Source organism: Ochlerotatus camptorhynchus, unplaced genomic scaffold, assembly GCF_037179485.1.
Source record: "Ochlerotatus camptorhynchus isolate MF236.1 unplaced genomic scaffold, CSIRO-AGI_Acam_v1.1 ptg000330l, whole genome shotgun sequence".
Classification (NCBI taxonomy): Eukaryota; Metazoa; Arthropoda; class Insecta; order Diptera; family Culicidae; genus Ochlerotatus; species Ochlerotatus camptorhynchus.
The window spans coordinates 1,188,952-1,202,726 of NW_027040818.1; the positions used below are offsets into that span (position 1 = coordinate 1,188,952).

Genomic DNA, 13,775 nt, shown 5'->3' on the forward strand with positions numbered 1-13,775 from the left:
TGGAATTCGCAATTCCCAACGTTTTAGCGATGGAACGATGTGAGAGATCCTTGTTCTCGTGATGAATGCGCAAGATTTTATCACGCACGAGCTGTTCTTTCGACTCCATTTCCGCGAGTTTTGACCACAGGACTTTAAAACTTGCAGGATGTAAATAATGCACTATGAACTAAATCCACCCAAATTTTCATTAAATTCTACCCAACGGTTAAAAAGTTAGAGCAATTTCATAGTGTGGCAATTTCATCGTGGACACGCTTTATAAAAAAAAATCTTAAAAGTTGGGGAAATGGATGTAATGTCGGCCTAAAGCCCCTAATTTGGACCCATACATAAATTCAGCAATCGACTTAATTTTCACTAGCGACCAAAAATATCCATATGTACCATCCCAATGACGCATTCATCTAGATAAAATTGAGAAAAAGCAGATTTCCAGCGATGGGCCCAATCTTAGATCCATAGGCCAACATTCAGAACCATTTCAGAACCATGCTATGAAAAGCTAGTTAGAAGTGAAATTTATTTTAAGCTTGCTAGCCTCCTAACGATGAAATAGCAAGATTTTCCATTCCCCAGAAACCTACATACTGTTTTGAGCCAAAAACGAAACAAATTGATTCCCAGAAAACAAATCAATCAAAATTAAATGTCCAAGTACATTCTTCAGACGGTACATACCCACCGGCTAAAGGAAAACAAGCAGCTAAACATTTGGTGGGGAAAAGAAAGCAAGTGAGTAATTTTGGCATTTTATCGGACCCCGATCAAGCAAACCATGTACTCGATATTCTCCTACAAATTCACTTGCGTACTACAAATAACTTTCTTTGAAGTTTATCCACCTGGCATTCAAAGACGCGCACAAAGGTTCCGAACTCTCGGAAGGAAACGCCAACCCCATTAACCCTTATCAGATTGAGTGTAGTACATACCTACGGTACCTACTACGTCGGACGGAATACAAAATGTCAGTGCCGCTTGCCGGTACACTCAACGTTCGGTAACTGTAAAATATGTACTCTTCAACATTCGCTAACTGAAATACATTTTCAATGTTAAATCAGTCGTTAATTGAATGAAAGTGTTCATGACATTTTGATATTGCACAATTTTGACACATCACAAGTTCAGTTAGCGGACTTCCGGTAAAAGGTTTTTCACTTAGCAACCGTTAAGGGCACTTGCAAGAAAAACTTCATCTAATCGTATAATCAAAATTCAGAGCAGCAGAAGGCACCAAACGAAAGTGAACTGCGAGCTGTTTCTTTGTCTTTTTTGCCTGTTTTCACCTTCACCATTTCCATTTTGCTTACAAAAAAAGAAGCTTTGCACAGCCTACTCAGTTGCAGCCTGCTGCATACCTAAAATTCGTTCATATTTTTTCAGCAGGACCAGCTGTAGCAACGTCACTAGAACGATAAACTAAACTTTTAGGAGGAAAAGGGAAAATTTATGTCCGATTAACCTTGAACTTTGCGCTTCAGAGGGATCGAAAAAAAATGCTTCGTTTCAGCGTAAAGTGTTCACGAAAAGAATTCCAGATTTGTAGGCTTGCTACACGTAGGAACAAGCCATCACAGAACTCATCGTTGTGCTATGGTGTTGAAAAATTCGATAGAAAACCGTGCCATGCGTCAGCCGAAAAGTGCTACCGTTGGCAACACGAGCAGACATATACATAAATGGGAAATGATTTACGGAAACTAATTCTGGCAGAATTATGACGACCTAATGGAAGCATAAATTACGATTAATGTTTAATGACTTGTAGGCAACAGCGTTTCGCTCGGGGAGGTCGTTGTCCCATTCCATTATGAGATTTCGTTTCGAGACAAACATTACTCAACTTCCTGTCGGAAGTAGAATTTTATCTAAGATTACTATCTAGTACGGTGATTGACCCTAAATGACTAGATGTGTATTTTTGTGTTCCTAGTTCCGTGGTCTTCGTACAAATTGACCGTTATTCCACTAGATAAATCCTGATTCCAAAATGCTACGATATATATGATATATTAAGTAATTAAAGAAGAATACTTTTCCAATTTTTGAATAAACTCCCTGAGATTTCCTGATTCTCCAGGCCGAAAATGGGACTCCCTTAAATACCCTGATTTTCCAGGTTTTTTTCAGGTAGTCGACATCCTGAATTGGAATGACTTTTAAAGATTTTTGACGATGTGTCTAAGGATGATTACATCACCGGGTTTTCAAATTAGATAGAGAACTCGCTTTTCATCGATTTGCCTTCGCTATGCAATCGCGTGCTGGATGACATACAAACCGAGGTCATGTTATGGTGTTGACCTTGCCTTCTTGCCCATCGGACACATTGTTTTATTGAGGAGACTGACTAGAACTCATATAATATTGAGGAAAATATAAATGACATGCAGCAAACACTTGAGGAGTCATGATGGGCTATAGTTTGGAACATGACAAAAAATAAATTTGTTTGCACAACGGGAATCAGGGATGTCCATGAGTCCATAGAATTAAGTGAATTTTGTTACAACAAAGAACAATGAATTACCGGCTCCGTAAAGCTAACGCAATCGAACCATACAAATAAACGAACTAGATAAAAAAAAAAAGCTCAATTTATTGGCAAAGGATGCCATAAATAAATAACACGTTATCAATTTACAAGGAAAAAGGACATCCCCAGCACACATAAGTAGCAAAGAAAATTAATTATGTTGGTTCTCTTCTCCGCATGCGAGTGAGTGATAGTTATCCTTGAAAGACAGGCTATCGTTTCGTGGAAGCTTGCTGTCTTCTTGCGTTACTCTTTATTCTATCACTTATGGTAGAACCTGTGGAAGTTCGCCACCGTAAACCTTTGTGGATCTGTGGATTAAGTTTCGTTTATTTTTTTAATTAAATCATCTGTGATGGCACAAACTTTTTTGAACGAACAATTGAAAGGATTTTACAGGGCCCTCTCTTAGCTCAGTCGAGTAGTTCCGCACTAACTGACTAATGGATTTTGTTTTTCCCTATCTGACTTCCATCCGCATAAAGGGTGTACATCGCTAAAAATAACAAACCGAAAACCGTCTGTAACTTTTGAACCGAATGAGTAAAAAACCTGAAAATTTGAGTAAATCTTATTCATAGTGTATTGTTTACATCCGTCAAGTTTCATAGTCATAGTCATGTCGTCGAAACAATGCACTTACAATCAAAATCCAGAGGCGTCCCACCGATGGATCGATAAAAGGTTGGAATTGCAAAAAACAACTGTGTATCGTATGATAAGAACCTTCAACTAGCCTCTGAGTGCCCGAAGGAAGGAAGGGAGTGGTCGTAAAAGTGATCCAATGGACAGTAAAATGGCCAGGAAAGTGGTGAAACAGTTCAAGAACCGTCCAAACATGTTAATTCGAGATATCGCTAAAAAGTCCAAGGTGTCAGAAAACCATGAAGCGTGCTGTGTAACATGTTTACAAGGTGCGAATAGCCCCCAACCCGAAATGAAAAGCATAACATCACTGCGAAAACCCGCACCCGGAAACTTTACACGAAGTTGCTCACCAAATCGTATTGCATCGTGATGGATGACGAAGCTTACGTCAAGGCCAACTTCCGTCCACTTCCTGACAAGAATATTTCGTTACCGTCTAGGTTCGATGTTCCGGAGGATGTGCTAAAGAAGAAATTATCGAAATTTTCAAAGAAGTTCCTGATCTGACAGTTTATATGCGGATGTGGTGAAATAAGCGCTCCTTTCATCACTTGTGGAACAATCAACGGTGCGATTTACACGGAAGAGTGCGTTAAGAAGTATCTCTTGCCATGCTAAATCTCAATTCTAGATGCTCAAAAAATCTCACACTAGACGGATTTCACGCCAACTCGTCTTCGGAGTTGGCAGCACCCTCTCAGAACCTTATGAAACTTTGTGGGTGTGGAGACTTAGCAATTTTAAGCAACTTTGAGTACTTATTTTTTTCAAAATTTATCTCGCCTAACATTTGATAAGGGTCAAAGTTTTTTGTCGTTTTTTTTTTTTAAATCGATATAGCTTAAAAATGACAAGCCCTACAAAAAAGTGATGTATGGCGAACTTTTAGCAAATAATCTGAAATTTTATAAAAAAATTTAAATAAATTAAAAAATTGGTTTCTACACTCTAAAAAAATATATTTAAAAATTAAAAGTCATTTTCCCAAAAATGGTACCCCTCAGATTTGCTTGATATTTTTTCTCATGAAAGGCAATATAATTACCTAACTTTTCTTCATACATCGCAAAGTGGGCGCTTTTAAGGAAAAAAAGTTGTTCGAACAACAACTTTTTCATGTTAATTTTTTTTAGCGTGTTTCACTCAAAGTCGAATAGTAATACGCGCACAACCTTATTAAAATCCGTTGAAACTTAATGAGCATAAAGATTTTGACCTTTTGATAATCTGGGCGTGCTTAAAACAAAAATCTAGCCTAACATTTGAAAGGGCCTAATACAGAGGATTTTCCTGCATTTCGAATGGTGTTTTAATAAATGAAAACTCTAGTGTTTTTGTTTAGTGCATAATTTATTTTCCTATAATTCTCCATACATAATTTGAGTTTTTCATTGATTATTAGTCTATCGGAAACAGAGTGAAATTTTTCGGAGTTTCCTTTGAATGTGAAAATCGCTTAGTAGAAATTATGTTTTGAGAAATAGGTACAAAACAATGAAATTTGTGTGTACCAGGTATAGTTTTTACATGACTGAACAGCTCCTTGAGTTCATCGGACATCTTTGTGTATTGATCATTTGATATGAAGCAGAAGTTCAATTTTGTTATGCTTGTATCTGTTTGTTTAACTGCCCAGTCATACAGTTCTTGTGGAGTTGTGATTGTGTTTCCATAATCTCGAGCAAGACTTGCTCTCTTTGCCATTCGTTTGAGAGTTCCTCCAATTGCGTCACATGGGCCTTTCCCATGAGACGTTGCGAAGAAGTGCCATTCTGCTTCCAATCCATACTTGGACTTGAAGTTGCACAAACTGGCAAAATTCTTTTTATTTTTGTAATGAGCCGCTGCTCCATCTGACATGAAAGTAATTTTTGTGAAACTAATAGATTGTTTAATGAAATCTAACAATTTTGATATAAATAATTGAACTGCTATTGTATCATGGGTCAATACTTCTGAAATAATAATAAAGCTTAAATTTTCCAACTTGTTTTCTTTTATGTAGTAAATTTCGAAAGGATGTATCGTAGCTTGATTATTGTTCCAATGATACCCCTGTGCTGAGTTTTGAATAATAAATGAATAATTTTCAGAAAAGTCGCAAATCACTAAAATTTCACCGTTTTGAAGAGAATTTTTTTTATTACTTAGGTAAGATGATTGCTCTTTATGAATAAAATCATGGGTTATGAGCTTTTCAACTTTTTCCGTCAAGTATTGAACAAACTCATCTGCAGGTTTAATAATAGTTTCCAAATTACAACGGTCGGTAGTCAACCACTGTTGAAATAAAACTTCTTCCATATCATCTGCTTCTAATACTGATGTAAGTTCCCTCACGATACTATCTGTGGAAATGCATTCTTCACATGTACGATAAAAACAATCTATGGTTCTAATAGGACTACTGCAAAGTATTTTGTCAGCATTCTCTATATATGAATCAAATTTTACACTATTAATAATCAATTTAACATTTTCATGTATAGTACAGACACATACATTATGTGTACCTGTACTATCCAACAGTATGCAATGCTTTGGTTGGAGCTGAGTGAACGAAGTAAATCCGATTTTAACACTTTTGTATTTCTCTTCAAAAATCATAAAAGCCTCTTTAAGAGACATCATCAATAAACGTTTCTGAACATGCTCTTTATATCCATTTCGATATTCAGAAACATAATCATTACTTCCTGGCATAGGCCTACTAATATCATCACTGTCAAAGAAATTTAAAACAATTTGTTTTTCAGTATCATTAAATCCATGACCACTTCTTGCTTTCTTACTACAAAGAATACCTTGTTCTCTGACTAGCCTTTTCATCTGTTTCACTGTATGATGGGGTGCATTAAACTCATTAACTATTTGATTCACTGACCATGATGTAGGGAGCTTTGATAACACTTTTAATTTGTCATTTGTACTCGTAGAAGGCAAATTAAATTTCTCCTTTAACTGCATGATCATTTCGTCAAAATCATTTGATTTGTTGACATCGTCTGAATCCATCCCAAATATATTTTTACGCACTGCCTTTGTGATCTCTGCAGATTTTTGAACACGATAATTCATACTTCTCATACTTCTCGATGAAATTGGTGATAACTGTAAGGTTGAAGCTATACAATTGAATTGTTCCACATTATATGGACCTTGGATCTGATCCGCTGATGGGATTGATTCTAGCGATGGAACTGTATCTGTAAAATTAAAGAAAAAAAAAAATATTACCACACATTAATATATAACGCTGTTAAGGTGATAGTACCATGAACGGGGGTGGTTTTGATAATAGGGGTAACTTTGGTAATGCAGCTAAGCCAAAAATTTATGACTTAAGGCACATCGTACGCAATATTTTGGATAGGAAACCGATGTTCCCTTCCAAAATAATGAATACGAAGAGCATTAAGTCATAACTTTTTGGATTAGCTGCATTATCAAAGTTACCTCCATTATCAAAGACATCCCCGTTTACGGTACATCGAAGCCGCATCTGAATTTTCCCCATGTTTGTGGAGCACGAGCTGCATAAACCGCATATCGTACAGTCGTGAAAATTTGATAGATTGTTCACCGAGGTTGGCCTACCAATCGATCAAATTTGTACGATAAGCGGTTCATCCAGCTCGTGCTCTAAAAAAATGTTGAAAATGAAGTTGTATCTTCGATGTACAATCCTTAAACCACACAGTTGAAACAGTTAAAGTTATTATTATTTACCTAGTGTATCATCAAATTCCTGATGTTCTGATTGCTGATGACTTGTTGATGGTTGCGGCTCTTCAAACTTCCGAGCATGGCTTGATTCTTTTCCATCCGATCGCCTCTTTTTCGGGAGAGGTGTCCTATTGTGCACTAAAATTCCACGACACGATTCACAAATACGCATTGTTACATCCAATTGATGATCAAAGCCCCATGAATGTATTTTCTCTATGAGACTTGATGATAAATTACGTAAATTATTGCGGCTGCAATTGGGATTGCATTGCACCCTTTTAATAATCAATTCAGCAGATTTTTCCATTGTTGTATATATAAACACTTTTTCGTTTCAACAACTATGCAGCACTACACTTTCAACAACTATGCACTACAGCAACTATGAGCATTGTTGTGATATCACCAAACTTAAATATTAGATTATGTCGGTAGAAACAGACTGCGGTGCTTTAAGTTTATACCTTATATCTCTCATGTGACTACCTGCGTTGTTATATAACTGCTATATAGCAGGTAACTTAACGATTATTTTAGGCATGCCTTAAATAATCGTTAAGTTACCTGCGCTATTATATGTATTCACTTGAGAGATGAGGTATAAACATATATATGCATATTGCTTACTAATGGACACACCTAATACATAAAAATAAATGAATGATTATTTTTCTAATTAAATTAATCACAAATACATGAATTGAAATCTTTTCATGAATAAAACATACTAAGTGATTTTTACTTAGTTTACCTGTTGATTTGGAACAATTTGAGGGTGGTTTTATAGAAGTTGGATAGAGTGTATGCATATATTATAATACAATCCATCACAGGAAAGTGCAAACCATGCTGAGATGGCTGTTCCTCATTAGAACGTTTTGTTCTGAACTCTTATTGGACGATTTGCAGGTAACTTCTCTGTACCCTTTTCAAATGTTAGGCTAGATTTCGCCCAGATTATCGAAAAGTATACCCATAAAGTTTAATCGAATTTTAATAAGGTTGTGCGCGTATTACTATTCGACTTTGAGTGAAACACGCTAAAAAAAAATTAACATGAAAAAGTTGTTGTTCGAACAACTTTTTTTCCTTAAAAGCGCCCACTTTGCAATGTATGAAGAAAAGTTAGGTAATTATATTGCCTTTCATGAGAAAAAATATCAAGCAAATCTGAGGGGTACCATTTTTGGAAAAATGACTTTTAATTTTTAAATATATTTTTTTAGAGTGTAGAAACCGATTTTTTTATTTTATTTAAATTTTTTTATAAAATTTCAGATTATTTGCTAAAAGTTCGCCATACATCACTTTTTTGTAGGGCTTGTCATTTTTAAGCTATATCAATTTGAAAAAAAAATCGACAAAAAACTTTGACCCTTATCAAATGTTAGGCGAGATAAATTTTGAAAAAAATAAGTACGCAAAGTTGCTTAAAATTGCTAAGTCTCCACACCCACAAAGTTCCATAAGGTTCTGAGAGGGTGCTGCCAACCACATGAGTTGGCGTGAAATCCGTCACTAGCGAATCAATCTTCGAAAAATCATCTTTAATTTCTCGCATCTACTTGCATCGTGCTTCATCTATTTGCAGGAAATCTTGAAAATCGACATAAATCTTCTTTCTATCTACTCAGCGTGCGTGCAGCTAGCCACAGCAAAACAAAATCTTTTCTGCATCGTAGATAGAGTCGTCCACTTGATCCTGCCATTACCAGAGCTGGTAAATATCACGGCCGTCATGTGACAAAGAGAAAACAGGTTCTCTCACTATTATGAGACGAAACTACATATGATGAGCTTTCTTGTCATTTTCCAATGTTCATGCACTCATGAGAATAATTTCCATTCGGTTTTGGAATCAACATTTCTAGCTAATTTAGATGCCTAAATTCATCTAAATTAGCTAGAAATGTTGATTCCCCTCACCATCCCTCTCCAAGGAGGAGTTTGGTAAAGAGAGATGATAAAACCGATTTATACCTTCCTAAAAGTTGTCATAAGCTCGCTGTCTACTCTCTATATGCAATTTTCACACTGCCGTACTCTAAACAGAACTATCTCCTCCTCATCTATCGTATAAAAATTACCACTTTAGTCTGTTATTTAAAATTAACATCTTCAACTATATTTAAAACTTCCAAAACAAAAAAGTACATGTTATGATTTTTAAATTTATGTTTATTCGGAAGCTTATTAAAAATGCTAACTTTTCTGAAATGGACACAATGGACCTTTCAAAATTGACCAAAACGTAGTACATCAACTATTAGTACAAATTTTGAACATTTATTGCACAAATATTTTTTATTGGTGTTTAAGCAAATAATTTTTTTTCCCGAAAATCGTTTTCTATTCACAAATCGAAGGGGGGAATCAACTCTGCACACCCCAATCTGTGCCGATAGTTTTCGCTGTGCCGATAGTTTTCGCTGTGGCGAAAGCTATGCGAAACGCTGTGCCGATGCGTGTCAATCAAGTATCCCATGAGTTTGGCAGCCCTGAAGATTTAATGACTTTTGTGATTGTTTATTTGTGATTGGGCGATAATTCGAAGCGTGATAAAAAATAAACTGATGTATGCAGCCTAAAATCACTGCTGAAGCACGGACATTTCACCAGAATAAGCTAACCAAACGAAATCTGTTCCAAGAAGACTGATTGTAGCCCTGGTATGTATTTGGCCACCGTGCCTGTGGAATTGACCCATGTATACCGTGATATTGGTAGGGGCAAGTTTTAAAATTAACACCAGTGTTTCTTTCAATACGCAGGGCATATTTAGATACCAACTGTAATATCTAGGCACTTAACATAACTAATAAACAAATAAGAATGGCTTCAATGGAACGACAAAGACGACAACCAGTGCCCGTTTCCTCCCATCTGAGCCGACGAGGAAGAACAGGGAAAAAGAGCAGTTAAGAGTGGGAGAGGGAGTGATGAAAAATCACTCTTTTTATTTTGCACTGGCATCCTTTCGTGTTTCACAATCGCCGGTCGCCACCCAAGGGAATAATAGCTAGATTGGATTTCCATGTCCAAATGGAAAATCCTTTCGGCACAGTTCAAGGCTGTCTGTGATGGTATTTACTAGGCACGCACGTGTCGTGGGACTTGTTGATATCGATTGTGAGATTACCTTTCCATTTGCAGTGATATGAAAAACTTGACCAGTGAAACAGTGATACCTATCCACCGTCGAACATCGAAAACAGCAATGAAAAACGGTCAGTGATAAAAGTGTAACGAAAAGACCGCTTTCAACAATGTGAATATCTTCAAAAGCGCCTTTCCGGCTCTCTGTGTGTGCATTCTTTCGAAATCATCATCAAGCGGTTACATGATTTCCAAGTGATACAACAATTTCGCAGGAATTTCTAAGCTATTGCTGCTGCTGCTGCTAGTACTTCTGCCTGTCCATAAAGGTAACTGACTCGCGCCAACATACGTGCCAAACGCCACAGCCGCTCGAAGGTGACATTTGACGAATCCACCACCACCACCGCCAGCCGCTACCAGTTCGAAATGGAATCCGTCGGGCACGTGACGGTGCCGCTGCGGGTCGGCGGCAAAAAGATGCGCAAACGACGCGAACTGGACGCACTGGTTGCACATTCACTCGCCAAAAGGTAATGATGGTTTTCGATTGAATTTCTAAATCTATAGTTGAATTTTAGCGGAAATAGGGGGAGGAGGGGCATAGTGAACAGGTGGGGCATAGTGAGCATCCCGCAGTTTGGCTCTGGATCTTCAGCTGCATGAAACAAATCAACTGGTAGTAGGTTCAATATCATTATGATATTGATCCTACCACCAACCAATTTGTTCCGAACGGCCGGAAGTCCAAGCTGGTGCACGGGATGCTCACTATGCCCCACCTGTTCACTATGCTCCTCTTACCCCTATTTAGCATATCAAGAAGACTGGCAACTCTCATATGGCGCGTCATCTTTCGCTCAACGGAAAATGTTCCAACCGAATTTGTGAGCAAAGAATCCAACCTCATAAGAAAGGTTTGCATATTTGCTCATTAGGTATTTGCATTACATCCATCTTTGCTCAAGCACTGCGCTACTGCAGTACTGTCAGAGCTGGTTACTACCAATTTTAAATTCGATAGCTGAAGTTTGATCTAATAACAAACTCAATACGTGTAATATACACATAACTACTCGACTGTTTGCAGTTGCTTTAAGGTGAATCGCTGTGGAAACTTTTTTTCTGATGCATCTCATTTACACCTCGCAATTTCAAGAGCACAAATATTAGCTCTCATGAAACCTATAACAATGAAAACTGGAACTTCATGATTTTTGTTTTTTGCACTTCCCTGATTTCTCTTAGGTTCTGTGACGTTTCCTCATTAAGTTCTGTAAACTTCCCTGATGCTCTCAGGACTATCTTAATATTTGGAACTTCAAGAAGCTTCTCACTATTTTCCTGAATTTTACAGAACAGCCTTAAAATTCTCGAAATTTACCTGAACCACTCGGAGCTTCCCTCAAGCTCCCGCAGTTTTCCTGATTTCCTGGAACTGCTATGAAGTTCTCAGAACTGTTCCGACAATCACGTAACTTCCTTTAAGATCATTAAACTCAACTTAGATTTTGGTTGTAAGGTATTTGTAATGAAGATTTTGATCTTCACTAATATTGACGATATTTTTCAGAAATGTATGGAACCTAATATGAAGGATCTATAAACTTTCCTGTAGTTTTGGGGGATCTTGTATCTTTCGGAACAACCCTGAAGTTTTGGTAGCTTTCTTGAAATTCTTGGAATTTCCATGAAGTCGTCAGTACTTCTTGAAGGTAATTTGAGTGTTAATGGAACTAAGGTAATGCCGCGGATACACTTGTGTGACAACTGTGAGCATGAGCATTATTTGTTTAATAATTATGAGCACTATACAAAAGCAATACAAAAATTTTACAATTGTGACCATGGATGAGTATTAGACTGATGCACAGTGCTCAAACAGTTTCAACTCATTTGGTAAGCAACTGACTTGGCACAAACTATTCGAAGTTTATATGGAAATTACTATGGAAAAACCAAACTTTTTGTGCATTGTCTTCTACCCATTTTCCATATTGCTTTTTCGAAAATTTCTATAATTATTCCTACGAGAAATTTTCTAAGCTACAACTTTGAGGAATATCGTTTTTTATCCAAATGCATACTTGTCATTCTCCTCTGTGAGAGACAAGAGCTAACATTCTAATCTTCTCGCTCTGTTCATTCTAGAAAGAGCACTACATGCAGTATATTATTCACCACACCCTTACTGTGTGTGAAGTTTTTGGGATGAACTGTGCAGTGAGATTAAATCACTCTACACTGGTGGGAACTGGTGAGCGACACAAGAGCTCTAGAATATACTGCAGAGAAGTCACAGAAGCTCACTCCAGAGAACACTGGAGTGGGAGAACTGGTTGGTGCTCTGGACATAGAGAAAGTGCAATTTTTAATGATTTGACGCTCCATTGCTAGTTTTACTTTTGATATAGGCGTTGACGTTGAGTCGGAAGGCTATCTTTACACCAACGGTATTTCTCAGTTGCGTGTTTGGGGGAAAAAAAATCAAAAACTCTTCGCGCCTTCACTTTCTCACGTAAAATCGCAAAGAAACTCAACACAGTCTTCAACGCCAATACCGGTAGCTTTTCCGACTTTTCTTGTAGATATACAAGTTTACTCATGTAATTTCACTATGCGAGTTATGAGTAATAAGGTAATAAACAGGGATCTATGTTCTGGCATGGAAGTGTGGGTGTTATGTGTGTATTTTACAATGACGCAACCCCAAGTGGATTTTTCTTTTATAAAAATGCCATAGAAAAAATAACACTTTATTTCATTGGGCAGCGCAGTCAAAGCTAAATTAACCTGTTTGGCGTTAAGAACTTTTTTTTTTGTAATTTTTCATTTTATGAAAACCCTTAAATTGGTCGTCAAACTTCTGATTTAACCTTATAGTTGGTTGGTTGGGGGCTTCATAGAGGTGGATTCGAATCTCGGTCCGGTTGAGGAAATCTTTCGGGTTGGAAATTTCCTCGACTTCTCTGGGGATAGATGCTTTGCCATACAATATACATTCCATTGGTGATAATTAAATTTACATGAAGTTCGAAATAAAATATTGGTTGGGCGGCTGGTGAGTGTTTACAAACAAAAATACTTCCAGGAGGACCTATTACCTCTCGAAATTGGCATACGTATTTTATAAACAGCCTCTAAAGCAATAGATTATATGACAGCAACATCCAATTATATTGGTATTGCATTCAATTGAATTCTACACCAAAGCGAGGGATTATATATGGGTATTCGGGTATATATATGGGTGAATGCTTTCTTGACATGATATAACCGCCTACAAATAATTTTACGGTTCGTTAATAGATTAATCAATTATTCAAATAAAAATCGGACACCGCTAGAAGAATATTAATCGTCATGTTTACATGCACCGTCAATGTAAAAAATAATGAGACAATTTGAAAAAGACTGGGGCTAATAATAATAATAAAAAATAATGGAAGAAATCGAGTGCTGACCGATTGCTTTAATTCATCAATGTGTTACAAGATATTACAGCAAAGTGGGAGGAGATGGGTCTAGCAGTTTTTGTTACCTTGTTTTTTAATAATAATCAATGCATTTGAAATAGAACTGTCAACTATAATACTAACACAGTCTTATTAAAAAAAGCTTTACATATAACGGTGTGGGTGGGAGGGTTGTATTATATTTGTAACAAAAGTGTCACGAAGGGGTGAACGATTTAACCGATATGTAATTTATAAATGAGCCCTTAGCTCCAATGTTAGCGAAAGCAGACCGAAAAATGTGA

At 36.9% G+C, this 13,775-nt stretch overlaps 1 protein-coding gene across 3 annotated transcripts in view; it reads left to right on the top strand.

The window, feature by feature from the left end:
• LOC135708404 (uncharacterized) overlaps positions 1–13,775 on the top strand; it is a 93,893-nt gene that overhangs the window by 49,992 nt on the left and 30,126 nt on the right. For 2 of the 3 annotated variants that reach the window (XM_065230500.1, XM_065230501.1), the window contains exon 2: positions 10,073–10,548. The exons of the other annotated variant lie outside the window; for it this stretch is intronic. In XM_065230500.1, the coding sequence (XP_065086572.1) occupies positions 10,445–10,548 (104 nt within the window). In that variant the 5' untranslated portion in view covers positions 10,073–10,444. The remainder of the gene's footprint in view (positions 1–10,072; positions 10,549–13,775) is intronic. 3 annotated transcript variants of the gene reach the window in all.